Raw genomic sequence first — 26,914 nt, forward strand, 5'->3', positions numbered from 1 at the left:
GTATATGTTCTCAAAGTGTTAGTGTGTAGTTATTAGTGTTATAAAGTTGTCAAATGGCATGTTTATATTAAATGTTGTGAATGTTAATGAGCTCCTGAACCCCTCAAAAGCGTCCCTCGCTTCCTTATTAATGTTATGTTGGAGTTCGACTGTCATTATTTCATGCCGCGAAATTAAGTCGTTAGTTTTTCACGTAAAACAAGTTACATAATAGAATAAACTTTCAGGATAAACCTGGGGACAGAGGAGAGTGCGTTGCCAGGCGCAGAGATGTCATGGGAGGTGGTGGCGGAGACTGAGGGGCGCGCCGTGTGGCGCGGAGTGACGCGCGCGTTGCAGCGCTACCGCGACGAGCGCTGCGGGCCCACGCTCGTGGCGCTGCAGACCGCGCTCTCGCCCGCCGCGCTGCTGGCGCTCATGCCCGGTACGCTCTATGTGTCTACGTGTAGCGCTGCAGCGCTACCGCGACGAGCGCTGCGGGCCCACGCTCGTGGCGCTGCAGACCGCGCTCTCGCCCGCTGTGCTGCTGGCGCTCATGCCCGGTACGCTCTATGTGTGTACGTGTGGCGCTGCAGCGCACCGCGACGAGCGCTCGTGGCGTTGCAGACCGCGCTCTCGCCAAGGACCCAAGGAAGTCGCCAATAAAATCATTATCAATAAATGCTCACGAGCATCTCCCCGCAGGCCTGTCGGAGTTCCCGCTGGCGCCGCTGCACGTGCGCGACGCGGAGGGCCTGTACGGCGCGCTGGACTGGCAGCGCGTGGGCGCGCGCGCTCTCGTGCGACACTACCTCAACCTGCAGGCCGTGCTGGACCTCACCGTCGAACACTGCCGGTGAATGCATTGTTACTTGTTATGTTCTTTTTTTATATTTTACTATTAATAAACTCAAAACCTCTTATCTCTATATATTTTGTCTGTAATGTTGTTGTAGATACTTCCATTTGCCTATCGGCAACACGGCGGCGGACCCGACACAATTCGGGGCGGACTTGTTCTTCGCACGTCATCTCGTCAAGCACAATTTTGTGCTATGGTGTTCTAGTCTCGAAAGACCGGATTTGGGCGGCCGGGAGATTGATGATAACAGGTAATATTACCCGATTACTTCGAGCTGAGATCTCTCGCAGATCAGATCTGATTCAGCTCGAAATAGACGTGTATTACAACAGTTTGATCGTAGTATGGTGTCAAAAGATGAGGTTTTTAGTTATAACTCACATTGACTAAAATAGACTTAGCTCGAATGTAACTGAACTTTGTTTTGTGAATAAAAAATAGTTACATCCGTAAAATTTTGTGTAGTATCCGTAAGGAAATAACTTATAATATGACAAGCGAGCAGTGTCTCACATGCGGCGTGGTCGCAGGCTGGTGAGCGAGGCGGAGGAGCGGTCGGGGTGCGCGCTGGGCGCTGCGGGCGCGCACCGCGGCGTGTGCGTGGAGCTGGCGAGCGACGCGCTGGCCGTGAGCGCGCTGCTGCAGGCGCAGCAGGTGCTGCAGGCGAGTACCGGCGCCTGCGCCTCGGGAGCTCTCTACCCCACACCGCAGCTAGCTAGCACTGCGAGCGAGGAGCGGGCGGGTGCGCGCTGGGCGCTGCGGGCGCGCACCGCGGCGTGTGCGTGGAGCTGGCGAGCGACGCGCTGGCCGTGAGCGCGCTGCTGCAGGCGCAGCAGGTGCTGCAGGCGAGTACCGGCGCCTGCGCCTCGGGAGCTCTCTACCCCACACCGCAGCTAGCTAGCACTGCGAGCGAGGAGCGGGCGGGTGCGCGCTGGGCGCTGCGGGCGCGCACCGCGGCGTGTGCGTGGAGCTGGCGAGCGACGCGCTGGCCGTGAGCGCGCTGCTGCAGGCGCAGCAGGTGCTGCAGGCGAGTACCGGCGCCTGCGCCTCGGGAGCTCTCTACCCCACACCGCAGCTAGCTAGCACTGCGAGCGAGGAGCGGGCGGGTGCGCGCTGGGCGCTGCGGGCGCGCACCGCGGCGTGTGCGTGGAGCTGGCGAGCGACGCGCTGGCCGTGAGCGCGCTGCTGCAGGCGCAGCAGGTGCTGCAGGCGAGTACCGGCGCCTGCGCCTCGGGAGCTCTCTACCCCACACCGCAGCTAGCTAGCACTGCGAGCGAGGAGCGGGCGGGTGCGCGCTGGGCGCTGCGGGCGCGCACCGCGGCGTGTGCGTGGAGCTGGCGAGCGACGCGCTGGCCGTGAGCGCGCTGCTGCAGGCGCAGCAGGTGCTGCAGGCGAGTACCGGCGCCTGCGCCTCGGGAGCTCTCTACCCCACACCGCAGCTAGCTAGCACTGCGAGCGAGGAGCGGGCGGGTGCGCGCTGGGCGCTGCGGGCGCGCACCGCGGCGTGTGCGTGGAGCTGGCGAGCGACGCGCTGGCCGTGAGCGCGCTGCTGCAGGCGCAGCAGGTGCTGCAGGCGAGTACCGGCGCCTGCGCCTCGGGAGCTCTCTACCCCACACCGCAGCTAGCTAGCACTGCGAGCGAGGAGCGGGCGGGTGCGCGCTGGGCGCTGCGGGCGCGCACCGCGGCGTGTGCGTGGAGCTGGCGAGCGACGCGCTGGCCGTGAGCGCGCTGCTGCAGGCGCAGCAGGTGCTGCAGGCGAGTACCGGCGCCTGCGCCTCGGGAGCTCTCTACCCCACACCGCAGCTAGCTAGCACTGCGAGCGAGGAGCGGGCGGGTGCGCGCTGGGCGCTGCGGGCGCGCACCGCGGCGTGTGCGTGGAGCTGGCGAGCGACGCGCTGGCCGTGAGCGCGCTGCTGCAGGCGCAGCAGGTGCTGCAGGCGAGTACCGGCGCCTGCGCCTCGGGAGCTCTCTACCCCACACCGCAGCTAGCTAGCACTGCGAGCGAGGAGCGGGCGGGTGCGCGCTGGGCGCTGCGGGCGCGCACCGCGGCGTGTGCGTGGAGCTGGCGAGCGACGCGCTGGCCGTGAGCGCGCTGCTGCAGGCGCAGCAGGTGCTGCAGGCGAGTACCGGCGCCTGCGCCTCGGGAGCTCTCTACCCCACACCGCAGCTAGCTAGCACTGCGAGCGAGGAGCGGGCGGGTGCGCGCTGGGCGCTGCGGGCGCGCACCGCGGCGTGTGCGTGGAGCTGGCGAGCGACGCGCTGGCCGTGAGCGCGCTGCTGCAGGCGCAGCAGGTGCTGCAGGCGAGTACCGGCGCCTGCGCCTCGGGAGCTCTCTACCCCACACCGCAGCTAGCTAGCACTGCGAGCGAGGAGCGGGCGGGTGCGCGCTGGGCGCTGCGGGCGCGCACCGCGGCGTGTGCGTGGAGCTGGCGAGCGACGCGCTGGCCGTGAGCGCGCTGCTGCAGGCGCAGCAGGTGCTGCAGGCGAGTACCGGCGCCTGCGCCTCGGGAGCTCTCTACCCCACACCGCAGCTAGCTAGCACTGCGAGCGAGGAGCGGGCGGGTGCGCGCTGGGCGCTGCGGGCGCGCACCGCGGCGTGTGCGTGGAGCTGGCGAGCGACGCGCTGGCCGTGAGCGCGCTGCTGCAGGCGCAGCAGGTGCTGCAGGCGAGTACCGGCGCCTGCGCCTCGGGAGCTCTCTACCCCACACCGCAGCTAGCTAGCACTGCGAGCGAGGAGCGGGCGGGTGCGCGCTGGGCGCTGCGGGCGCGCACCGCGGCGTGTGCGTGGAGCTGGCGAGCGACGCGCTGGCCGTGAGCGCGCTGCTGCAGGCGCAGCAGGTGCTGCAGGCGAGTACCGGCGCCTGCGCCTCGGGAGCTCTCTACCCCACACCGCAGCTAGCTAGCACTGCGAGCGAGGAGCGGGCGGGTGCGCGCTGGGCGCTGCGGGCGCGCACCGCGGCGTGTGCGTGGAGCTGGCGAGCGACGCGCTGGCCGTGAGCGCGCTGCTGCAGGCGCAGCAGGTGCTGCAGGCGAGTACCGGCGCCTGCGCCTCGGGAGCTCTCTACCCCACACCGCAGCTAGCTAGCACTGCGAGCGAGGAGCGGGCGGGTGCGCGCTGGGCGCTGCGGGCGCGCACCGCGGCGTGTGCGTGGAGCTGGCGAGCGACGCGCTGGCCGTGAGCGCGCTGCTGCAGGCGCAGCAGGTGCTGCAGGCGAGTACCGGCGCCTGCGCCTCGGGAGCTCTCTACCCCACACCGCAGCTAGCTAGCACTGCGAGCGAGGAGCGGGCGGGTGCGCGCTGGGCGCTGCGGGCGCGCACCGCGGCGTGTGCGTGGAGCTGGCGAGCGACGCGCTGGCCGTGAGCGCGCTGCTGCAGGCGCAGCAGGTGCTGCAGGCGAGTACCGGCGCCTGCGCCTCGGGAGCTGTTCCACCCCGCACCGCAGCTAGCTAGCACTGCGAGCGAGGAGCGGTCGCGTGCGCGCTGGGCGCTGCGGGCGAGGGTGGGTCGGGGGTGTAGGGTCGACAACGTGGTCAATATGCTTTTGGTGTTGTAGGCGTCTATAGACCACGGTAACCCTTACAATCATGTTTGCCGAGCCGATCTAGTCGTAATTCGTATAAAAAACGTGACTGCGTGCCGCGTACTGCAGCTGGATGCTAGACTAGCGTTAACTGCGACCTTTTTCTATCGATAACCAAATAAATTTTTAAACATTTACAGCTGTGACTACGACGCTCAAATAGAGTCCAATTTCATTTGCAGATTGTATGCAGTCTCTCGATAAATTAAATGGTTGTCTCGTTTTGTTATGAATGTGTATTTAAAAAATTTGTAATAATTTTAGGTCGAAGGTACCAGTGTGGCCACCTCGTTTGGCGCCCAGCACGCTAATATTCAAGATGTTATGGCGTCTACAGGTATAGCTAATTTATTATTTTTATTTAGTTATTAGATCACCATCAAAATACACACTCAAAATATTGCAATTACACAAACGGTGCGCTGAAAAAAAACTTGTGATATTTTAACTATATGTGATGACAACTTTAACAAAATTTGTTACTAACGATACAAAGAGTTTAAAAATAGTAAATGTGATGAAAATAAATGCATAAGTTAATCCATATATTAATATATAAACACAATTTTTAGGAGTCATGTTTAATTTGTTTAAGGTTCGAATGCAACGGAGACATACGATGAGACGGCTCAGTGCAGCGCTGCGTTCAAAATTCTAAGAACAATGGTTGCAACTTGGCTGAGAGACGCGACGCTTTACAGAAATGCTTTCGCGGATTACCAGATCTCACATTTTTATAGGTTAGTAGATCTTTAGTCATTTAATGCAGCACCCGATAAAAAATATAATATTTTTTATTAAATGATAAATTTTATATAAATTTTATTTTGAAATTTATTTTTATAAAATTTATTTTGAATTTTTAGTACACCAACACACCACACCACAATTTTTCAGCCAATTTAAATAAGTAATCTGCGCACAAGCATATTGAACTTATGTTCACTCAGATGACTCAAAGCCCTACCAAACAAGCTGAAAATCTAAAAACTCTTTGTTATATGGACATAATCTCCCAAAAGTATTCTGAGCATATTTTTACAATCCGCAGATGGCTTAAAAGCCCCACGTCGTTACTGTACGACCCCGCGCTACGTCGCACGCTGTACAGTCTCATGAAGAAGTTATTCCTAATGCTGGTAGCGGAATTCAAGAGGCTCGGCTCGCAGATCGTATACGCGGACTTCAACAGAATCATACTTCACACCAAGAAGAATAACATTGCGGATGGAATCGGTGAGTTATAGTTGAGGACGGGCTGTGGAGAAAAACGGGAGGTGTCAACTCTGAACCGCTAGTGGAGTTTACTCTTTATTAAATTAATCAAATTATTTAAATCTATAATTAAAACATTTGACGCTTGCTATTTCAATTGGTATAGAAATGCTGGTTGTTGGGGCCAGTGCCCTGTGTTGCAGTAGTTAGGGAAAACTGTATACCCGAATGCTGGTTAATGAAATGGACTATATTTCAATCGTATCGTATATGGTTGTAAATTACAAAAATATATAAAACTATGGACGGCTTGGCGTCGTGAGTAAAAAAAAATAGTAGTGATGACGGCTCTGCGTCGTGGATGATAATCGAATCTGTCGCCGCTACGCTCGCACCGTCGCCGGTGGCCCCGCCGCCCCCCGCCCGTGCCCCCGCCGCACCCCGCCCGTGCCCCCGCCGCCCCCCGCCCGTACCCCCGCCGCCCCCTGTCGCCCCGCGCCCCGCGACCAACACCAATCTTTTCTTCACTTCATTCCCCAATCTTTTTTTTGTATCGTGTGCCTTATATCGTTGCTTAAGGAGTTAACTCCAATAACCAATACTATTTCAATGTTACAGATGTCCGTCACATTGCATAATTGCGTATCTAGCATATTATACAACATGTACGGTTAGCGAGTTCGTCTGTATCTGTCAATCAAATTTTTTTATGTTATTTTAAGGTTATGTGGAGTTTGTGGTGCAGAGTATAAGACAAAAAGAATTGTTTCACGGCATGGATATGCGTTATAAGCAATGCTGGTCGTACTTACTCTGGTTGGATGAAGCTAACTTCGCTGGAATCGAGGTAACATTAGTTTTTACGTACGTTTAAATGTCTATCAAAATACAAGATGGATGCGAACATTAAATCAGCCCATATATGTCCAACTATTTCTCAGCTCTTTTCCAAAAATGAGTCAAATAGTAGCGGTAAACGACTGCTAGGTAGAAGATAGGTTTTGGTTTTTTGTAAATGCTTATGGACATCCGTAATACCACGAGCATTAAAAGTGTATTGCCACTTCTATGCCCTCAGGAGCTCTGGCTTCCTTACTCAGCACAGGATAGCCAGCCATACTGCTCCAAATTTTACACAAGAAATTTTACTGTTGTTCCCGATCCCAATAAAATTGTTAAAAATTGCTAATTGTACCTTGCCGTCCTTTGCTTATGGACCTTGCCCAGTGCTAGACGTACTTCATGAGTAAAGAAACTATTTAAATATACACTCAAATATTTTATTCTTACCGAAGTGCTTATTGTGTGGTTTACGGTAGTCATAAATATAATAATAATGTTTAGGGTAAATTACCATCGGGTCTCGTCGAAGTGGGATCATCGCAAAAGCCGACTGAAAGTGAAGAGCAGGATGGAGATGAGGTAAACGATTTATTTTGTCTAAAAAAATAAAGACCTCGTGATCTTCGAAAACGTGAGTGTATATTAAACTCTCCATTGTATAGTAAGCATTATCCACCAATTTATGTTGGGATATTACATTCGAAATCGTAAAGCATTTATTGTATTGTAACTAGGTATCGGCACGGATATTGAGCGCTCGGTAATAGAGATAATTAAATAAATAAAATATCTGTGCTATATATACCTACGATTTAAAATACGTAGCTCTGCGTTGGCTTCCCAAGGCACGTAATAAAGTGTGTGTGTGTGTCAGGAGGCGGTGTCGATGCAGTGGAACCTGTGCCAGTTCGTGCCGGGTGCAGTGCGCGACGCCTTCACGTCGGCAGTGGCCGGTTTTGTGGCCGCTGCGCATGCGCAACCGCAGGAGTTGCGTGCTCTTCTGCGGGGAGATATGGCGCAGAAGCTGTTTCAGTGAGTCGACACTGGCTTGCGTTTTATAGTATTTCTCAGTCAATAGAGCTAGGACAATAAATCTACTACGTACCCATAAAACGCATTGGACTTGATTATATTATACTTTTAATTTATACTTAATTAACAAAAGTAATGAAAACCTAATAATTTCATTATAGATATAGTCGTTGCGAGTGACGCTTGATTTTCTTAATATTTTTCATACAAAAAAAAAATCCCAAAAATCGTTATTTCCTTGCCATTTCATCATACAAATTAAATAAACAGAATGACGGAGAAGATTCACCGTCGCATGCCAACACTCCGCCTGGAGGACATCGGCAAGCGTGCGGGACTGCGCGTGGAGGCGCTGGAGGGCAGTACGCCGGCGCTGTTGTTTGTCACCGCGTTGTGCACCGTGCTGGCGCTCGACAAAGACCTGGAGGAGGAGGTGATACCGCTTATCCTGAGTTATTTATCAAATACGGCATATATTTATACTAATTACTTGTTACTGAAATCAAAATCAAAAATTACTTTATTCAAGTAGGCTTCAGAAGCACCTTTGAGCCGTCGTTTTAAAAATTAAAATTCAATTTATTTAAAATAATTTGATTATAGTTAAATTGAAACTGCTACTGATTCGGAATGTAGACTATGTAGAGAATTGACAAGAAATTCCACAGTTACTCTTTTTTACTCTTTTATAAAACTATCCTAGGTCATCGCATCTCTCTTTTATTTTTTATTTCAATATAATCTTGAACCGAATAATATGCTAGATTCCCTAGTCTGATAAGCTGAGGTTTGTCGCAGGTGACGCTCCTACGGCGCAACCTGCTGCGGCTGGTGGGCGTGGGCGAGTTCAGCGGCGCGGCGGAGTGGCGCGAGCCGTGCGCGGCCTGCGTGCTGGGCGAGGTCATCTGCAAGGTGTGCAACCACTGCCGCGACCTCGACCTCTGCCGCGACGCGCACCGCGACCACTCCGACCCGTGAGTACACCTCGTACTCTTTTTTTTTTATGTCACTAGGTCGGCAAACAAGCGTACGGCTCACCTGATGGTAAGCGATTACCGTAGCTTATAGACACCTGCAACACCAGAAGCATCGCAAGGGCGTTGCCGACCCTAGCCCTAATCCCCCAGGAGCTCTGGTCACCTTACTCACCAACAGGAACACAAAACTGCTTGAAAAGAGTATTATTTTGCTGTGATCTTCTGTAAGGTCGAGGTACTACCCCAGTCGGGCTGCTCCATATTTTGAGCAGGAAATTCCTGCTGTGCTCTACCTCAGTTACTAAAACTCTACTCGCAATTTACACTACTACTTAGGATTGAGAAACTGATTTCTGAAAAAAACTATTATTGCCTAGCTGGCATCAAAAAATCAGAAAGACAGCAAAATTCTACAAAACAGATTCGAGGAAAACAACCTCCCAATCCTCCCAAACCTCCTCTCAATTAAACTGCAGTAGTAAAAAAGCCATTTGTTAAGTCAAACTATGCTCGACTAATTATGTCTATTTATTGACCTTGTTATAATTGTTTTTTATCTTAGTCCGGCGTGTTTATGCCCAAACTGTGGCACTGCATATGAGAATCAAGAGCTAGAATGGAGACTGATCGAGATGCTCAACAGGAGGGCAATGTCGTATACCTTACAGGATCTTATTTGCTCCCGGTGTCATCAGGTATGTAAACCATTCTATAAAACAAAGTTATAAGTTAAATGCCTCTAGACATTAACTGCATCCTTGATTATTAGTAAATTGATATCGAGTTACTTGTAAGTTGTTTGTATTTAATATAGTCCTTTTAGCTTTTCAGGAACCATATATTTTATTTAATTTTTATATTTTTATGCTGTTAAAGCTATTAATTGATAATACGAAAAAAAATTAAAATGTGGCTGCATATGACACATCTTCATCATATATAATCAGAAAACTAAATGAAAATAAATTCATATAATGCAATAAACGCAATGTTTTTTTTAATAATAACAAAAGTAAAAATTAACCTCTAGTTATGAAAATTTTGATACTTTTATTTCTGTATAACATTACAGGTAAAACGTGAAAATCTTTCATCAGTGTGTGACTGTGCAGGAGAATTCGCATTAATGGTACCTCTCAAAGAAATCCACACTCAACTGGCAACATTTAAAACTATTGCAGAGTACTACAAAATGCCTTTGCTGATGGAACTTATAGAGTTTAATTTAAATAATATGTGATACGTAATGATTAAGAACTAATAATCTAATTATAGTGATAAGTATTTTAATAAAACAGTTTTATACATAGGTTTTTTTCTTTATTTAAGCTCCTTAGCGAATATTGAAGTTATTTTTATTAAATTTATTGTATGTGTATTATTAATGTCAGTCCAAATCCTTGATATATCTCTCAGCGTATTTTTAATAGAACAAAATAAACTTAACATTTGTATACATATAAAAGACTTTGAAACAAAAGAAATGCAACCTAAATTAATTATGTTTATTATATTACAATTACATCAAAAATAAACAAGTAAACATATAGATCATAGAAAAATAACTTCAAAGTGTGCTTCTTTCTTCATTAGAAGATTGGCCCAAGCCCTTGGCAACTTCACTGATGCATAGCCATTGTCCATCTGTGTTCTCTCTCCACAAGCTCACTTTGTTATCTCCACCTGATACTGCTAAAATATTACCCGTGAGTGACCAGCTCACACTCCACACAACATCATCAAAAGTGTTAAGAATTATAGGTGTCCATGATACATTATCGTCACTGGACCAGATAACGACTCTCTTGTCCTGAGAACAGCTGGCAATCATGGAACGCTGTAAACCAAGGGAAGGTGCCCAGGCAACGTCTCTCACCCAGTCCATGTGCATTTCCAGACGATTTTCTTCTACCCATTGATCACCTTGTTCTTTCCAAATCTGTGATAAAGATTTTATTTAGTATAAATGTAATATGTAAGTACAACTTAATAAATTATATAATTTCATATAGTTTGATTATAAGATAAACTAAAAACAAATAATAAGAGACATAAAATGACAAAGTAATATGCTTACTTTAATGAGATTGTCACAGCCACCAGATACTATTCTCTTTGGAGCTTCTTTATTAGTTAGAGGATCAAAATTGAGATCGGCAGACAATGCAGGGCACCAACTGATTGAATTGACTCCAATAGCATGTGCTCCGGGTATCTTCTTAACATCCCAGTTACCACCGTCTTGGTTGTACGATATTATAGAAATTGAACCGTCTGAGCTACAACAGGCCAGTATCAGACCATATTCTGGCGGCGCCCACGCAACAGAGTTTACAGAACTTTCATGTCCTGAGTATTCATATAGCTTAGTCCATTCCCCAGACTCTTTCCATATTATAACCTTTCTATCATAAGAACAGGAAGCTAACAGATTTCCAAATTTAGGATGAGCCCAAGCAACTTGCCATACGGGACCAAAATGCCCTTTTAAATCTGCAGCAAGTGTTTGTGTACCGCTTTTGATGTCGTATATCTTTACCGAATTATCCGACGAACATGTCGCTAGCCTCAATCCATAATAATCCAATTCTGCGTCATGAATCATGTCTTCATGACCGGTATCTATTGTATTTAATACACTTATCATTTTTACAAAAACTTTTAAAACACTCGTACCTTCGGTTACTTATTTGGTTAATTTTGTTATGTCAAGAAAGTTGACGTGGAAGACGATGTTGCCTCTTATTCGTTTTTAACCGACTTCAAAAAAGGAGGAGGTTCCTCAATTCGAGACTTCAACCGTATATATATACCGGGATCTCCGGGATATACCGGGGATAGCTTCGTCATTTATAAACTGATTTTGATACTTGGAAAGGAAATATCCCAAGTGTGGTACCACGATAAAGAAACCAGGATCTAATGATGGAATCCCAGATAAATCGAGGGAAACCTTCGAAAATCGTAGTTGCTAATTTATTTCGTCTACTTACGTTGTATTACTCGTCGATGTAATTGAAGTCGTTTTTTTTTCGTTTGCGAGTCAACACAATTAATTCACAATTAAAGTACGTTATTCGTAAACGCATTTTATACAATTAAAAGGTTATATATTTATTATATTTTATTGGGAATATAGAAATAATAATAAACCTCGGTAAAGAGTTGTTAATAGGCTCAAGCATAAAAAAATTATAGGAATTAAAATGAAATTATATTGTAAATTGTAGTAATATTATCTGTATATATATATATATATAGGCCGCGTTCCACTAAGCGTCCGCAACGCCTGCAATGCCCATTCTATCGTTCCACCTAAGGCCCGTGGTCATCGCAAGTGATCGCTCGACGTCATGGATGACGTCACTGTTTGCGACCACATCGCCCACAAAATATAGAAGGGTCAAAGTTGGCTTTCATCAAAACGTGGCGGAAATTAAAAAAAACTGTCAATGTCAAATTGTGAATGTTCTCTCATTCGATTCTGCAAAAACGGAACGATAAATTTCCAGGAATCTATGTTGAATAAAGTTTTACCCCAATCGCGCAATATTCAATCACAACCCCTCAGCTGCATGATTTCACCATGCCACTATATTGCGAGCACCCAGCTGACACCTGACACTAGACAGCGCCCAAATATGCGTTCCACTTATAATTTATAAAATTCGTCAACAACGCCCGTGGCGTTTTTTACGTCAGTGGAAGTGGAACGGTAATTTCAGCGGTCGTGATCGATGGCGTTTTGGGTGTTACGCGCATGGAATTATTATGTGCTACGTATTTACGTAAGTACATAGTAATTCCATGGTTACGCGCCCATAGTTACATGTTCTATGACAATTGACAATAGATAGAGAACGTCAATGTCACCGAAGTTCTTTAAAAAGAATCCAATCCAAGTCGAAAAATATTGATGAGCTAATATTGTAAACTATGAGTTTGTTTTCCTATTAGTTAACGAAAATGGCTCAGGAAGAAGGCGGAGTATTTTACAATTTAGAGAATCTTTTAAGACAAGATTATCGAGGAGTGAATGTATGTTATAAGCTCAAACATATCGTATAAACATCGACATTCTTTATAATTTATTTTTAATTTCAGATCGCTGTATATGCTCTCGCGACAGCTGGTTTGGCGGTATCTATACATAAAATTCGTCCGGTAAATATACCACTTTTGATATATAAAGATTACATAACTAGAATTTATTAATATTAAAATTCATTTTTAGGTAAGTAAATTCTCGAAAGCGAGTAAAGTTCCTGATCACTTCATAAAAAAGCATGAACCTTTGAAAGGGGAGTATGTTGGCGTTCAACATTCCCCTGTCAGGCTTCTAGTTAATCACAAAGCACCTGTATATCTTCCACTATGGCATTCCAGTAAACCTCCACTCCCAGTAAAGGTAACTATAGATACTAAGTTTATAAAAAAATCACTTCAAGAACAAATAATAAATAAAAGTAGTATTTATGGTTTTATTTATTATGTTTTTCAGTTATGGGGAGTGGATATAGTGAGTGGCAATGCAGTTAACTGGTTGGACTGTGTTGCTAAAGGGCGGCAAGTAACCTTAAAACCAATTTCCAGAGAGAAGGAAGAGCTTGTGTCTACTGTTTTATTGCATTTACCACAACCTAAGGTATTATACAAACTTGGATATATATTTATTATTTTTGAGAAAAATATAAGAAAGTGTGTTTATTAAGCTTTTTTCCTTATCTAGTACCAGTTACTTCATGTTTCAATATTATATAAGTAGTGTGTGTATTGTCTATTATCCCACTTTAGGCTGATTTGTAACTTTTACCTGGTTAAAAAAAACTTTATTATTTTGAAAAATATTATTTTTAAATGTAACTAGGTCGGCAAACAAGTGTATGGCTCACCTTAAGTGATTACCGTAGCTTATAGTCGCTTGCAACATCAGAAGCATCGCAAATAAGTTGCTGATCCTATCTTCAATTCTCTCAGGAACTCTGGTTACCTTACTCACCAGGAACATTATTTTGCTGTGATTTTCTGTAAGGTCGAGGTACCCTAGATGGGCTGCTCCATATTTTGAGCAGGAAATTTCCTGCTGTGCCCTATCTCAATTATATACCCTACAGTGTAATTATTATTTGACTGATATAAAGTACCACTAGAAGTTATATCTTTTTTTTATTCCTGTCTTGTCACTGCATTATTTAATAATTAATTTCAGACTAAAAAAGTTGAAACATTGGATATTGGTCAAAAATTAGTAGAGCTTGGTTTTGCAACGGCCTCTGTGCCACCAGGTATCAAGAAAAAATCTATTGAATCACAACTGGCACCTGTATTATTATCAGCAGAGGCACGTGCAAAGTCATTCCGAAATGGAATTTGGTCAGAAAAGCTTCCACCAATTCCTATTTATGTCACATACTGGAGGAAGGGAAGTCAACTAACAGCTGATCTTACTATATTAGCGTCGAAAAAGTTCCTACAACTATTAACTTTTCTATCTAAAAGTGCCTTAGTTGGAGTAAAAAAAATATTTCTTTTTCCGTTCAAATCTCCAAAACCAGTACAGGCGACATGAACTTTTACAGACATAGAGATACTTATTTACTTATATTCTAGGATAGCATCAAATTCATTAAAAAGTTTTTGGTAGTTTTCTTAATGCGCTTGTTGAAAAAAGTGTTCTTTTATATAAATTATCTGTTGGAAAATAAAAATGTTTAAAAAATTGTGTTTTTATTGAATTAAAACAAATTCGTAAAAAAAGCACTGTTTATTCAAATTAAATATGTAGTATATATTACATTAAAATATATGTTTCTTAATTAAAATTGCAAAAGAAAAATACAGCTAATCTATTGAAATAATATCCTTTAAACCATTTTGCATTACTGCGTAATACCAAATAATTTCGCCCTAATAAAGTAATTGTCACATTAAAATAGATTTATTTTACAGAAATAATAACCACGAAAAATACTGATTTTGAAATTTACAAAAGCAGTCGCAATAACATTCCAAATGAAAATGTAACGAACCACACAATTAAACAGGTGACGCTAGGCGACCATCGTTCAGCTCGTTCGACGACCGAACCATCGCGACACAACGACACCTGAACGAAATAATCGGATATAAAAATACAAAAGCAAGTCTGATATACCCTCGTGGAGTCGCACCGGTTAAAAGTGTAGGTCGAAAAATATAGTGGTGGGCTGACGACCCACGCTCCTTAGTGGATGAGTAGGTGGCGCGGGCTGGCGGCGGGGCGTCAGAGCACGGAGCAGCGCGACAGCCACGACGCGGGCTTGCGCTGCTGCTCGCTGGCCCGCAGCTGGTGCGCGCCGCTGCGCGCGCCCGCCGGGTTGCTGGCCTCCTGCACGCCACACGCAACACCTCAGTAACACTTCAGGGTAGCCATAGGGTCGTTCATTAATCACCTGATTTTTCTTAGCAACTTTTTAACCGCCTTGGTGATATGTGGAGAGGTTTTAGACTACCCATACCACAAAGTCACGTTTTGTTGTAAATTTCAGAATACTATCTTTAAATACAGGTAATACTTAATCAGATTGATTAAATTTTGAAGAATTAAGCGTCATGATACGAATTTCTAGACAGGTCGACTGTCCCCTACGTATAATATCGAAATTGAAAAAAGGCACTACATTTTTTACGCTGAATGATTTGTTAAGAGCCATTTCACAAAAATCGGTAACAATCCGCGAAATTGTAATATTTTGACGTCGTTAATCTCAGTGTTGGAAGCAATAATGTAATTTATATTCTTGAAATATAATAGAGCAACCTTTGTTGTAGTACATAGTCAGATCAGAATTTTGATTTATATTATGTGTATAAAATTATTAACCTTTTCATCAGCCTCCTCCCTGGGTAAACGGTCGCAATGTATACTTTGAAGTCCTACTTTTCAATAACCTCTACGTTGAAACCATTTTAAAAAAATATCATAATATGTGGAATATGTAAGTATATAATTACCTATAATATTATATCATATATTTGTATTTATGTGTGTACGTATGTATGTATATATATATATATATATATATATATATATATGTGTATGTAAGTAGTGTGTGTGTATATGTATATGCATGATATATGTGTATATGTATATGTATTATATCTATACAGGGTGACTGGTGAATTACTATCAATATTTGAGGACGTGTTATTTGAGGATCATATATGACGAAAAAAATTTACATATAAAATAAATATTCATAAACTTCTAAGTAAAGTTAACCAACAGTTATCTCGCTAATTACGCGTCGTCTGGACGCCCTAGCTGCGCAGTCGTCACAAAGCAGGTGTGTAGGTATAGGTACATTTAGTTATCGCGCGGTCGTTTACCTTCGTCCAAACACCGCGAAGTGTTAACATGGTAGCAGGCTACTTTTGATAAACCAGTATGATCCAATCAAGGCAAAAATACCAAAATAAGATGAGGCCGACCCCTTCCCCTTGATAATTTGATAAATATTAATTTATTACGTAAGAATCTAAACGAAAAAATGAATACACGTTTGGTTTGTTTCAATGTTTATTTTTATTTTTACTTTAGGTAGGTACTAATAATTTTTATTTTTTGGTAGTAATAAACTTTGGTTTTAATTATGATCTTTACCGAAATAAGATTTTCAGTCCAGAGGCTTAACAAAAAAAAAAAAAAACTACATATTCAACTACAATATTAAAATTTATCAACGAAATAACGAATGTTGTTTACGAAAGCAAGTGACAACTAGTCGGCACTCGCGCGGTTGTCCGCTATTTTTCAAGGTATTTTCACTTTGCACATTTTTGTAATTTTACCTAAGAACTATCGAGACTAAAGACATAATCGACCCCTCTCCCCCTAAATCGTCTTACGTAATAAATGAACCATACTTATTATCTTTTACACGATATAACACGAACGGGTCACTTTCAAGTACTTTGCATTTGTGTATTGATAAGCCATACCCAATTACTTATTACAGGTCACATTCACACGAGACATATTAGGTATACGCGTAAGATCGATCACTAGGCGCGCGCGCGGGAAGATGGACGTACTCCGGCGTACAAACCTTATGGCGGCGCTCGCCCAACTGACCTAGTGACCTACTAATCGAATTTAGGGGGGAATTAGCATTGGCGGGGGTTGCGGCGGGCGGCGGCAAGCGGCACAGTACAAGGCCAAGGCCGCACGCGCCGCCATTATGGCTGAAAATTAATGTGTCTACATTTCATTTATTTAAATTGAAATGTGTGGGAATTTTGTCAAAAATTAAGTACCTATTTTTTTTACATAATTCGAATGAGAATCATGTACCGAGTATCCTCTGTAAATATTGATAGTAATTCACCAGTCACCCTGTATATATCTATGTAAGTGTATGTATTTATACCTGTAAGTATGTAATATATTACAGTTTTTTAGCTATTACGTTATTAATTCTTGCACCGTGTTCCCCGCTATATGACACTCTCTCTCATGAACATTGGTTGACTGGAAGAGATCTCTTCTAGAGATAAGTCCACCTTTGCCATCAACTTTTTTTGTATAATTTTTCTGTACATTATTTTTAGTGCAATAAAGTATATAATAATAATATAATTTTGTTGTCCACTGTCATAGATTTTTATTCCATTTGTATCTCTATTAAACGATAAAAAAAATTTAAAGTTACGAATATTTTCCAAATAAGTACAATTTTAAAAGCGATATTTCTCTTAGAAAACTAAGAAATTTTAACGAACTATCTTCATCAAAGTAAACTTACATCATTAAGGAATACAAAAAAAAAAATAATTAAAAGATGTAATTATTTTTAATACATTTTATATTAAATAATAAAAAGATAGTATATATTGCCACGCATCAAGCCCGGTAAATCAGTCGAGCGCTAGCGCTCTTAGAGGTAAGGTCCACGCCAAATTCTGCGCAGCCGTCTCTTTCGCTCACACGCGCCAAGCGCCTGTTGTTATAGCGGATAAAACGCATTTGATACTTTCATAATAAAATATAAATAAAATAAACATATTACGAAAATGACTGTAAAATAATATAATGATAATTTCTGTAAACAAATGTATAATTTAATTTTCTTTTCTCACACTATCAATACAAATATGCATTTCAATCTGTTTGTCTTGTTATTTGTTAATTAATATGTTTGTCGGTGTCGATGTCATTAAATGCTTTTTTATTCATATCGTAAATATTAGATTCATTCGTAAACTGAAAAAACTAAATCAATTTAAAAAAATTGTTTCATAAAATTGATTTTTATTATTTTATTTTAAATTTATTGACTGTTGTTATATAACATACTTGAAATTTTTAACAAATTAATTATGTAAAAAACATTTTATACCATAGTTATAATTTTTATTATACATCAGAAAATGATCACGATGGTCTTTTGGTTGTCACACTATACGTACTAGCACAAAGATCGCGCGGCTCGTACGACTCGCGCGATGCGACCAAATTTACCTAAACTTGCAGAGCGTAAAATTGTGAAATGGCTCTTAAGTATCGATAATGAGTATAAACTCATGAAAAATGTGATTTTACGTGTATTTTAAAGCATTTTCTCTTTTTTTCTTTGAAAATATACATAAAAAGTAGTTTTTTCATGCAATAAAAAAATAGAAAATTTTCAGTTTCGATACTGTACGTAGTAGGGACAGTCGAGGTATCAATGTTGTGTTCCCCCCACATCCTTGAGATGTTACGTGATATTTTTCCGACCTGCCTTCCCTCTCGTGATTAATGGACGATTTGTACTCGCATTTTAATTAAATAAAAACAAAAACAAAAAACAACAATGAAGCCATTACGATACCGTCGCGATAACTCATTCTCGTAATAAATGAGTAACACGACGTTTAATGACTCAATTCTGATTGTTTCAAGAGGTACAAATTGCTGTAAAGCACAAATATATATTGCAGACAAAATAATGTGTAACAAATACAATTTAATATAGAACTAGTAGTTTATATCTAATCACAAAACTTTTTATTCTTTATACTTCTATAACGTTTTACTCTCAATAACACAAGGTTATTGATTATTTATCAACATTCATGATCGCGGTCATAGTTATAGTTTTATTAAATATGTAAGATAGTCAGCAATTATTACTTAACTCGAGTGAAAGGGCCCAGAGGAAGTGATATTACATATTTCTAAAATGTGATTAATGTTCTTAAATTAGGATGTTTGTAATATTAACTCAATACACTTTACTATAATATCAAACGTAAGTCGTCCTGATTTTAATACTTTTACGTCTTTATTCTTTTCAATATTTTTAAATGTGTTTCAAAACGGTTTAAAAGTTATTTAGGTTATTAAGCAGAATGAAAAAAAAAAATAAAGTTCGCTCTCTGTAAAAAAATCTTCAATAAAATAACACTGAACACACATCCGCTAGGATAACATGCAGATTGATAAATACATTTTAATAATTAATTTTACATTTTTAATGAAATAGGAATCCCCTAATGTGTACATCATTGCTATTAGCAGTTTATGAAAACTATTGCGCCTTACAAAAAGCACAAACATTATGCTCATTAACCGACTTCAAAAAAGGAGAAGGCTCTCAATTCTACTGTATTTTTTATGTTTAATTGCGGACGTCATTTGGAATTTTCTTTTTTGTTTGTCAAGTAAAAATATCGTGGTGATTTTTTGGCCCCCTTTCGTGTACCCCCAACGCCACGCCACTGTTCTATGTGTGAAATAAATAAGTAAATAAAATATTACTTTTTAAAATACGATTTTTATCCATACAAGTTTAGATTGTCAGATGTTTATCTAGCAATTATACGAAATTTGATCAGTTGATAAACATATCATAAAACATTATTTGACAAAAAAGATATGAATTAGTACGATTATGTCATAGGTAACTTATATTATTTGAATTTTATATTTCGCGCCGAATGAGGATAGTTTTGTGGTCGGTACGCGTTTAAGTCAAAGTCGATTGCAGAAGCTATGCGTGCACATACATTTCGGCAATTCAATTTTTATGACACGGATATATATATAATATTAAAAACCGGTATACATAGTACTAAAAGAGAGGAGCTGATTTTGTACATATGTTAAAGAGTTTAATAAAATGATAGTTCATTTATTAGTTTATTCTGTTAGTTGCTCGTGTCGTGATCGTTTATTACATCTCTCCATTTAAAAACACCTTTATTTCTGCCTCTTTTCTTTTTTAGTTCTATACTAAAGCTAGCGATGATCGGGTCGATATTTCAACACACTCGTTAATTCGTTTTTTTGGTATATTTATGGGTCAGGTTTTTGAAAATTATTTGTTTAATTTGAAAAGGTATTTGCTTGTTAATTAAGATAGCTTATGGGGGGTAAAATAAGACGCTACAATTCAATGGAAAGGAGTAATAACTATTTTCACTTTACTATTTATTATTGTTTGTTTTTCTATAACAAATATTTGTAATTACAATATTATTTAAATGGAAATACTGTCAGAAATCTTATAGAAGTCTATTGATAAATTAATAAAAAAATATATATATTATACTCCAAAAGTTGTAATCAGATCTCGGTGAAATTAAATGTGACTACATGATAAACATCGGCTTTCGATTAAATTAAAAATCATCAAAATCGGTACACCCAGTAAAAAGTTATGCGGATTTTCGATGGGTTCCCTCGATTTCTTTGGGATCCCATCATCAGATCCTGGTTTCCTTTTCATGGTACCACACCTAAGATATCTGCTTTCCAGCAAAATAAGAATTATCAAAATTGGTTCATAAACGACGAAGTTATCCTCGAACATACATAAATATATATATACGGTCGAATTGAGTAACCTCCTTTTTTGAAGTCGGTTAAATAAAACAGCAGTAGAATAGCTGAAGCTTTTGTGCAGCTTGTTACATGAATAGTTACAAAGGTTTTTTTGAACACTACAAGCAGATACTGTTTTGTTTATATTTGTGAACAGATGTAGTATTATGCACTGTGAAATTAACCGCCGAAATGGATGTACGTGCATAACTTCTAAACGACTGCATTAAAGAAGACTATTAGATAACGTTTTTTTTTTCCAAACTCGTTCCAAAAGTAACAAGGTTTGTATAAAGAAAACAAAAAATGGTTGAATGCGCGAAAAAAAAGTCGGTTGGGCCTGGACATTCAAATTCCTAAATGACGGGAATACATATTACTGAATTCTTTTTTTTAACACTATGGTAAACAGTTAGTTTGTTTTATAATAAAATGGACAAAGAATGAAAAGTTTTGCAATAAAAACGAGACTAGTCAAATTTAATCGTAGGTATCTTTTGTGACAAAATACTTATTGTTTTGTAAAGGAACTCGCTAATCAGCGCCTACCGCGGAACTAAGCGTTTCTTTGTTAATAGTGTTAGCATTTAGTTGCCACTTTGCACGCCTTGGTTACATAATTTTTATTTTAATATTTAAAAAAAAAAAAAAAAAAAACAATATTAATTATATCACAGGCAATAAATACTTAAGACAACACAAAAACATCAAACACACATTTTACCTTCTGTTTACAACAGATATGCATGAAACAAAAGAAATATATTATGAAATCTGTTTAACATACACACATGGTCAACTTTTACTAATCTTGGCACATTAATATCTATGTTTTAGGAAATAGCTGGCAGATACACATACATCTCTTTGTACTTAACATACATAAATATATATTACACCTACATTTCTGACAGGTATTAAGCCCATATCTCCTGGTGAAGGAGCAACTAGCTGTAAACTAGACCAACGGGCTAGTCATGGTACACGTTTGTCACTAATGTGTAGAGTACAAAAATATTTTTAATACATGAATTAAATATTTATTATGAGTTGGATATCACTGTATTGTTTTCATCTGTTATACAATAGCAAATACATCTATATATATTTTGTTGTTTAAGTTTTCTTGTTTTCCCTATTGGCTAAATGGATAATAGCTTTTGTTCCTAGTTTTTAATCATCAATAAACCACAATACCCTGTGTTGATTACACATACATAAGACGAGAAAAAAATTCTATACACCAATCCATAAAAGTAATGCTTTAAGCTTTTGTTTATTTGTTTTAAAGAACTATGAATAATAATATAATCTCTATCATTACATTTTTCATCATATCCATATTAATCATGATTTATAAGAACTATAGTATAAATATTGCACGACTGTACCTGTTTTTTCTCCATCTTTGCTTTAATGTCTCTTGCTAGTGTATAGAATGCATATTCGACATTTAGCGAGTCCTTAGCTGACGTTTCTACAAATTTTATTTGATATTCTATAGCTAACTGTTCACCTCTTTCTTTTGAAACCTGCCGGTGAAAAAATGTAGAATTAAATTCAGATAATGATTTAAATTTTCTATAACATATTTATATAAAACTGATAAGAAAAAACCAGTAAAATCAAAAGAGTTAAACTATGACTTGATTAAACAAGGAAAAACATTGTTGGATTATTATTAACATACAATTTATATTAATATTAAAAAGTATTACTATATAATACATTATTTACAGTACAACAAGAGAGTAAATGTCAGTCAATATTTAAAGTACCTGTCTTTTTGCATCCAAGTCGCATTTGTTACCAAGAATCATTTTTTCCACATCAGCACTAGCATTCTCTTCAATATTTCTAATCCAATTTTTTATATTTTCAAAGCTCTTTTCATTTGTAACATCGTATACAAGCATTATACCCATAGATCCCCTATAGTAAGCCGTTGTTATCGTGCGGAACCTCTCCTGACCCGCCGTGTCCCTAAAACGAGATCTCCCATTGCAAAACAAACACAAACTATCTTATAATAAATGAAAACGATTACTCACCATATTTGTAATTTAACTTTTTTACCATCGAGGTCTATTGTTCGAATTTTGAAGTCAATACCTGAAACAGTTCACTGGTAAAGTCGAGTCAATTAATTAAAATTAGTGTGTATGATGTCATAAACTGATTACGGGTTTAATTTTATAAGGGCTTCGGGAAAAGATAAGCCGCGCCCTTTTTTTTGAAGTAATTGAGAGGAAACATCTACTACAGCGGTACAAAAAATCGTGATGACAATTACGTATAAAAAATACAACTTTCTGACAATAACCTTTGATACAAAGACTTATAATAACTTACCGATGGTTGATATAAATGAAATATTGAACGCATCTTCAGAAAATCTAAATAAAATAGATGTTTTTCCTACTCCAGAATCACCTATCAAAAGTAATTTAAATAAACAATCGTAAGTTTTTGCCATTTTTTATATCAATCTGATTGCAAGACACACAACCACTCATTTGGCATTTTTGAGTAATCGCTAGTGATGTGTATTTTGTATTGATAATGTTGTCGTATAGTGATTTATGTTGTCTTTGGATTATGTCATATATTTTCGGATTATTTAGAAATCATTTGCTCAAAACCATACAACGAACAATTAAAATCATTTCATTCATTTTATAAAACAAAATATTGCTGTTATTATTCAAATGTTATTATTGCAAAAAAACAGTTTGTTATTTGCAAACGCAATTAGAACTTATTTTAAATATATTTAAATTGTATCCCGTTAAATATTAAATAGTAAATGTGTCAATTTTAATTGATTATAATTTGATAGTTCACTTTCTGATTGAAATTATATCCGACATGAAAAGTGCATTCTTAATTTGCACCAATATAATAATAAACCTTATGCATATGAAACTAAGTTCTATTACAAACAATCACTTGATCAGAGAGAAATTCCGTCTGATAGAGATAGCGCTTCGAGACTTCGAAAGCCCTGTGTCCTTTTCTAAAGATCTGTCTCTTTTTCTATCACTCGTCACGCATTTATGTTTTAAAATATTACCAGTTACAATGAAATGTCAGTCAATATAACCAATATAATGAAACGTTACTCAATATAACCAATTAGAACAAAGAACGTCACTAAATATAACCAATTACAATGATGTTCGCCACCGCACCACGTGACGACACTAAGCGATAGTAGTGACGTACAGAAACGTACAGCGGCGTTGAAGCGAACGAAAAGTTAGAAATTGGGCTTAGTGTTCTGACCTGTTTAATAAGACCATAAAGACCGTGGTAATAAAGAAGATATGGTAAGATATGATATGGTGATATAAGGTATGGTAATAAAGACCGTGGGTATAAGTTCCTTGGAAAAGCCAAAAGTCTACTTTAATGTCAACTAAACTGTCAAATGACAATTAGGGTTGGCGATTCTTACCAAAAAAGATCGATTTATCGGGTTACGATTCGAATCGATTTCGATTCGTAACCCGATAAATCGATTTAAATAAAACCGAGATCGCCAGAGCCAAAAAATCGCTTTCTAAGAAATCTATTTTGGTTTTCAAGTTTCTATTTACAATGTAAATATAAATCCATTTTATAAAAAACAAGAAAGATACCATAATAAATAATTTCTGGGATCTCGTCAGTAAAATCAGGGAAATAAATACAATAAAATCAAGGATTTCTCAGTTCAGGGAATTCGATAGTAAAATTAATTTATTACCATATCAAAGTATCATATCAGGTATGAAAGAAGACATTTTTAACCGACTTCCAAAAAAGGAGGAGGTTCTCAATTCGACTGTATTTTTTTTTTTTTTTTTTTTTTTTTTTTTTATGTATGTTACATCAGAACTTTTGACCAGGTAGACCGATTTCGACAAATTTTGTTTTAATCGAAAGGTGGTGTGTGCCGATTGGTCCCATTTAAATTTATTTGAGATCTAACAACTACTTTTCGAATTATATCTAATAATGCGTTTTTACTTGACGCTTTTTTCGTCGACCTACGTTGTATTATACCACATAACTTTCTACTGGGTGTACCGATTTTGATAATTCTTTTTTTGTTGGAAAGGGGATATCCCTAGTTTGGTACCATGATAAGGAAACCAGGATCTGATGATGGGATCCCAGAGAAATCGAGAGAAACTCTTGAAAATCCGCAATAACTTTTTACTGGGTGTATCGATTTTGATAATTTTTACTTTAATCGAAAGCTGATGTTTATCATGTGGTCACATATAAATTTTATCGAGATCTGATAACTACTTTTTGATTAATCTTTGATAACGCGTATTTACTTGACATTATTTTCGTCACCTTACGTTGTATTATACCTCATAACTTTTTACTGGGTGCACCGATTTTGACGTTTTTTATATAAATTAAAAGCTACTATTCGTCACGTGGTCCCATTCAAATTTAATTGAGATTTGATTAGTAATTTGTGAGTTATATCTAATATTGCGTATTTAGTTGACGGTTTTTTCGTCACCCTACGTTGTATTATACGTTATATCTTTTTACTGGGTGCACTGATTTTGATCTTTTTTGTATAAATCAAAAGCTAATACTTGTCATGTCGTCCGTTTTAAATATGATTGAGATATAATGAGCAATTTTTGAGTAATCTTTGATGACACGTATTTACATGACGATGTTAAGACGACTGTGGTCATGTTCAATACTTTGCCACAACGCCATCTATCAAAATGTAATGAAATTACTTCGTTCACTATCGATCAAATTACAATATTCCACTAGAGTAGAGAGTAGCAGTTTATTCGTTATAAATATATTTGAGCTTTTAATTTTTGAGTTATCGCTAATACTGGGTATTTACTTGGCTATTTTACGTCGACTAACGTTATATTAACCTCATTACTATTTTACTGGGTGGACCGATATCGATGATTCTTTTTTTAATCGATAGGTGGTGCTTGTCATGTGGTCCCATTTAAATATAATTGAGATTTGACTCGAACTTTTTGAGCTATATCTGATATGGCGTATTTACTTGACTGTTTTCGGAGTTTTCTCCTTAAGAATCGATTTTCATTTAAGGCCCCGGAATGAAAAAATTGAACAGTAAAATCTACTGAACGAATGACCTTGTTAGAGATGGCGTTCAGACGTTTTCTAATAACGCAATTAGGTTCCGATAGATGGCGTTATTGCATTCATTTATTTACAATTTGATATAGTAATAATATATTTCTTAGACTAGTAAGCCTTTTTGTGCCTATTTAGACAGTTGATCTGAAGGGGTAAACTCCAGTCGTGCATCGGAGCTGTGTGAAAACATGAACATTACATATTTTTAATAAAAAAGACATAAACCGTAATTCAATATAAATCCGCTTCAACTAAAAAACCCGCCGTAATAAGTGATGTCAGCGCTTCGCGCGAATCGACGACGGGCCTTTTATGAAATTTCTGCCTACAATCGCTAACAAAATGTTAGAAATAACAGTAGGACATTATATAATTCTACAATTTTATAATGTCGCGTTATATGGAATACGAACAAAGTATTACTATTTTTTCGTCGATCTACGTTGTATTACTCTTCGATGTAATTGAAGTCGGTTTTTTTTTCGTTTGCGAGCAAACACAATTATTTTCTAAATGTATTTGTTACATTAAAAAGTTAAGAAAATATAGTCTGGCTAATGAAAGTGGATACTCGATTTTTTTGCATACTTTTTAAAATGACAGCATTGTAGGGTCTGTAGGGTTACCACCTCTTTCGCAAGAGGTCATGCGAAGAGAGAAGTTGCTCGCGACAACCTCTTTCGGAAGTGGTCGGCCATCCTGGAGAATTCAGAGGTGATCTGGGAGCTGGTGGCGGCCACGGACCAGCGGGCGATAGATTGGGGGATGTATCGTCCTCATTGCATGGTCCTGGGGAGGGAGGCGACCTTTGTGTTCCAGGGAGCCTCTCAGGAGTTACGAATCGCGTCTAGCATTTAAGGCAACCGCTAGCTGTATCGTGGAAGTGCAACTGCGTCCCCGTGATCCCGCCCAGGCATGTCGAAGGAACACTTCAGAGGTTTTAGTCCGTGCGACTCGGACATACCCTCCAGCTCCCCTCGGCTGTAGGCATCCGTTAGGGTTTTCCTCTGGGTAAAAAAAGGGTCTGTAGGGTTCCCATCATCGGTTATATTACCTCTTTAATTAGGGAAATATTTTTCATATTATTATTATTTTTTTCATTTAGGAACAAACAGCTTTATACAATGCAAAAAATACATATATGATAATAATTATAAACCTATAATTCCCTGAATTACCATACAAAAAAATATTTATAATTAATTAATATACTGTACAAGTTTCAATTAATAATATAAATATAATTAATTAAAACTTGTACAGCTAGATTGTTACATTTTTAAAAGAAGAATATATTTTATCAATTTAATGCTCTAATTAGAGACTCTTTTAAACATTTTTTTATTCGTATCAAATATATCTATATCACTTAATCTATCATTATACAATTTACATGTATGTCATATGAAACTATTGGGGGTGTAGCGTGCTCTACTTTT

At 39.8% G+C, this 26,914-nt stretch overlaps 4 protein-coding genes across 5 annotated transcripts in view; 2 read left to right on the plus strand and 2 right to left on the minus strand.

Annotated features, from left to right (window-relative positions):
* The window catches only part of LOC123662039 (DNA polymerase epsilon catalytic subunit 1), a 44,119-nt gene extending 34,322 nt beyond the window's left edge, over nucleotides 1-9,797 (plus strand). Inside the window, exons 29-42 of the mRNA XM_045596927.1 lie at nucleotides 228-424; nucleotides 685-835; nucleotides 936-1,091; nucleotides 1,372-1,504; nucleotides 4,686-4,758; nucleotides 5,017-5,161; nucleotides 5,473-5,657; nucleotides 6,359-6,483; nucleotides 6,981-7,058; nucleotides 7,354-7,511; nucleotides 7,782-7,944; nucleotides 8,310-8,485; nucleotides 9,051-9,183; nucleotides 9,561-9,797. Coding sequence (XP_045452883.1) covers nucleotides 228-424; nucleotides 685-835; nucleotides 936-1,091; nucleotides 1,372-1,504; nucleotides 4,686-4,758; nucleotides 5,017-5,161; nucleotides 5,473-5,657; nucleotides 6,359-6,483; nucleotides 6,981-7,058; nucleotides 7,354-7,511; nucleotides 7,782-7,944; nucleotides 8,310-8,485; nucleotides 9,051-9,183; nucleotides 9,561-9,728 — 2,041 coding nt within the window. The 3' untranslated portion in view covers nucleotides 9,729-9,797. The remainder of the gene's footprint in view (nucleotides 1-227; nucleotides 425-684; nucleotides 836-935; nucleotides 1,092-1,371; nucleotides 1,505-4,685; nucleotides 4,759-5,016; nucleotides 5,162-5,472; nucleotides 5,658-6,358; nucleotides 6,484-6,980; nucleotides 7,059-7,353; nucleotides 7,512-7,781; nucleotides 7,945-8,309; nucleotides 8,486-9,050; nucleotides 9,184-9,560) is intronic.
* On the minus strand, nucleotides 9,792-11,213 carry LOC123662041 (protein SEC13 homolog). Its single transcript, XM_045596928.1, has 2 exons — nucleotides 10,566-11,213; nucleotides 9,792-10,427 (listed from the first exon to the last, which is right to left on the minus strand). The coding sequence occupies exons 1-2, from the start codon at nucleotides 11,133-11,135 to the stop codon at nucleotides 10,056-10,058; spliced, it is 942 nt and encodes a 313-aa protein (XP_045452884.1). The 5' UTR covers nucleotides 11,136-11,213; the 3' UTR covers nucleotides 9,792-10,055.
* Nucleotides 11,214-12,244: 1,031 nt separating this feature from the next.
* LOC123662533 lies at nucleotides 12,245-14,228 on the plus strand. Of its 2 annotated transcripts, none has more exons than XM_045597377.1 (5): nucleotides 12,245-12,268; nucleotides 12,593-12,652; nucleotides 12,723-12,896; nucleotides 12,990-13,133; nucleotides 13,698-14,228. In XM_045597377.1, exons 1-5 carry the CDS (start codon nucleotides 12,260-12,262, stop codon nucleotides 14,055-14,057), a joined length of 747 nt encoding a protein of 248 aa, XP_045453333.1. In that variant the 5' UTR covers nucleotides 12,245-12,259; the 3' UTR covers nucleotides 14,058-14,228. The 2 variants fall into 2 exon arrangements, with proteins under 2 accessions (XP_045453333.1, XP_045453332.1); XM_045597376.1 differs by lacking the exon at nucleotides 12,245-12,268 and adding an exon at nucleotides 12,346-12,526.
* A 182-nt stretch (nucleotides 14,229-14,410) lies between these two features.
* Nucleotides 14,411-22,901, minus strand: LOC123662534 (ras-related protein Rab-8A). Its single transcript, XM_045597378.1, has 6 exons — nucleotides 22,686-22,901; nucleotides 22,385-22,445; nucleotides 22,112-22,316; nucleotides 21,725-21,865; nucleotides 21,058-21,060; nucleotides 14,411-14,855 (listed from the first exon to the last, which is right to left on the minus strand). The coding sequence occupies exons 1-6, from the start codon at nucleotides 22,807-22,809 to the stop codon at nucleotides 14,751-14,753; spliced, it is 639 nt and encodes a 212-aa protein (XP_045453334.1). The 5' UTR covers nucleotides 22,810-22,901; the 3' UTR covers nucleotides 14,411-14,750.
* Nucleotides 22,902-26,914: the final 4,013 nt, after the last annotated feature.

The sequence above is a fragment of the Melitaea cinxia genome, chromosome 18 (genome assembly GCF_905220565.1).
Source record: "Melitaea cinxia chromosome 18, ilMelCinx1.1, whole genome shotgun sequence".
In the NCBI taxonomy this organism is placed as follows: domain Eukaryota; kingdom Metazoa; phylum Arthropoda; class Insecta; order Lepidoptera; family Nymphalidae; genus Melitaea; species Melitaea cinxia.

Excerpts from the sequence above, each read along its gene's own strand:
- LOC123662041 (XM_045596928.1), bottom strand. The coding sequence starts at position 11,135 with ATGATAAGTGTATTAAATACAATAGATACCGGTCATGAAGACATGATT. Across the intron at positions 10,428-10,565 it reads GCTGTGACAATCTCATTAAA|ATTTGGAAAGAACAAGGTGA; the intron begins GTAAGCATATTA and ends TCTTTATCACAG.
- LOC123662534 (XM_045597378.1), bottom strand. The coding sequence starts at position 22,809 with ATGGCAAAAACTTACGATTGTTTATTTAAATTACTTTTGATAGGTGAT. Across the intron at positions 22,317-22,384 it reads AAAGTTAAATTACAAATATG|GGACACGGCGGGTCAGGAGA; the intron begins GTGAGTAATCGT and ends ATCTCGTTTTAG. Across the intron at positions 21,866-22,111 it reads ACTTGGATGCAAAAAGACAG|GTTTCAAAAGAAAGAGGTGA; the intron begins GTACTTTAAATA and ends TTTCACCGGCAG.
- LOC123662533 (XM_045597376.1), top strand. The coding sequence starts at position 12,455 with ATGGCTCAGGAAGAAGGCGGAGTATTTTACAATTTAGAGAATCTTTTA. Across the intron at positions 12,653-12,722 it reads CTATACATAAAATTCGTCCG|GTAAGTAAATTCTCGAAAGC; the intron begins GTAAATATACCA and ends ATTCATTTTTAG. Across the intron at positions 13,134-13,697 it reads TGCATTTACCACAACCTAAG|ACTAAAAAAGTTGAAACATT; the intron begins GTATTATACAAA and ends AATTAATTTCAG.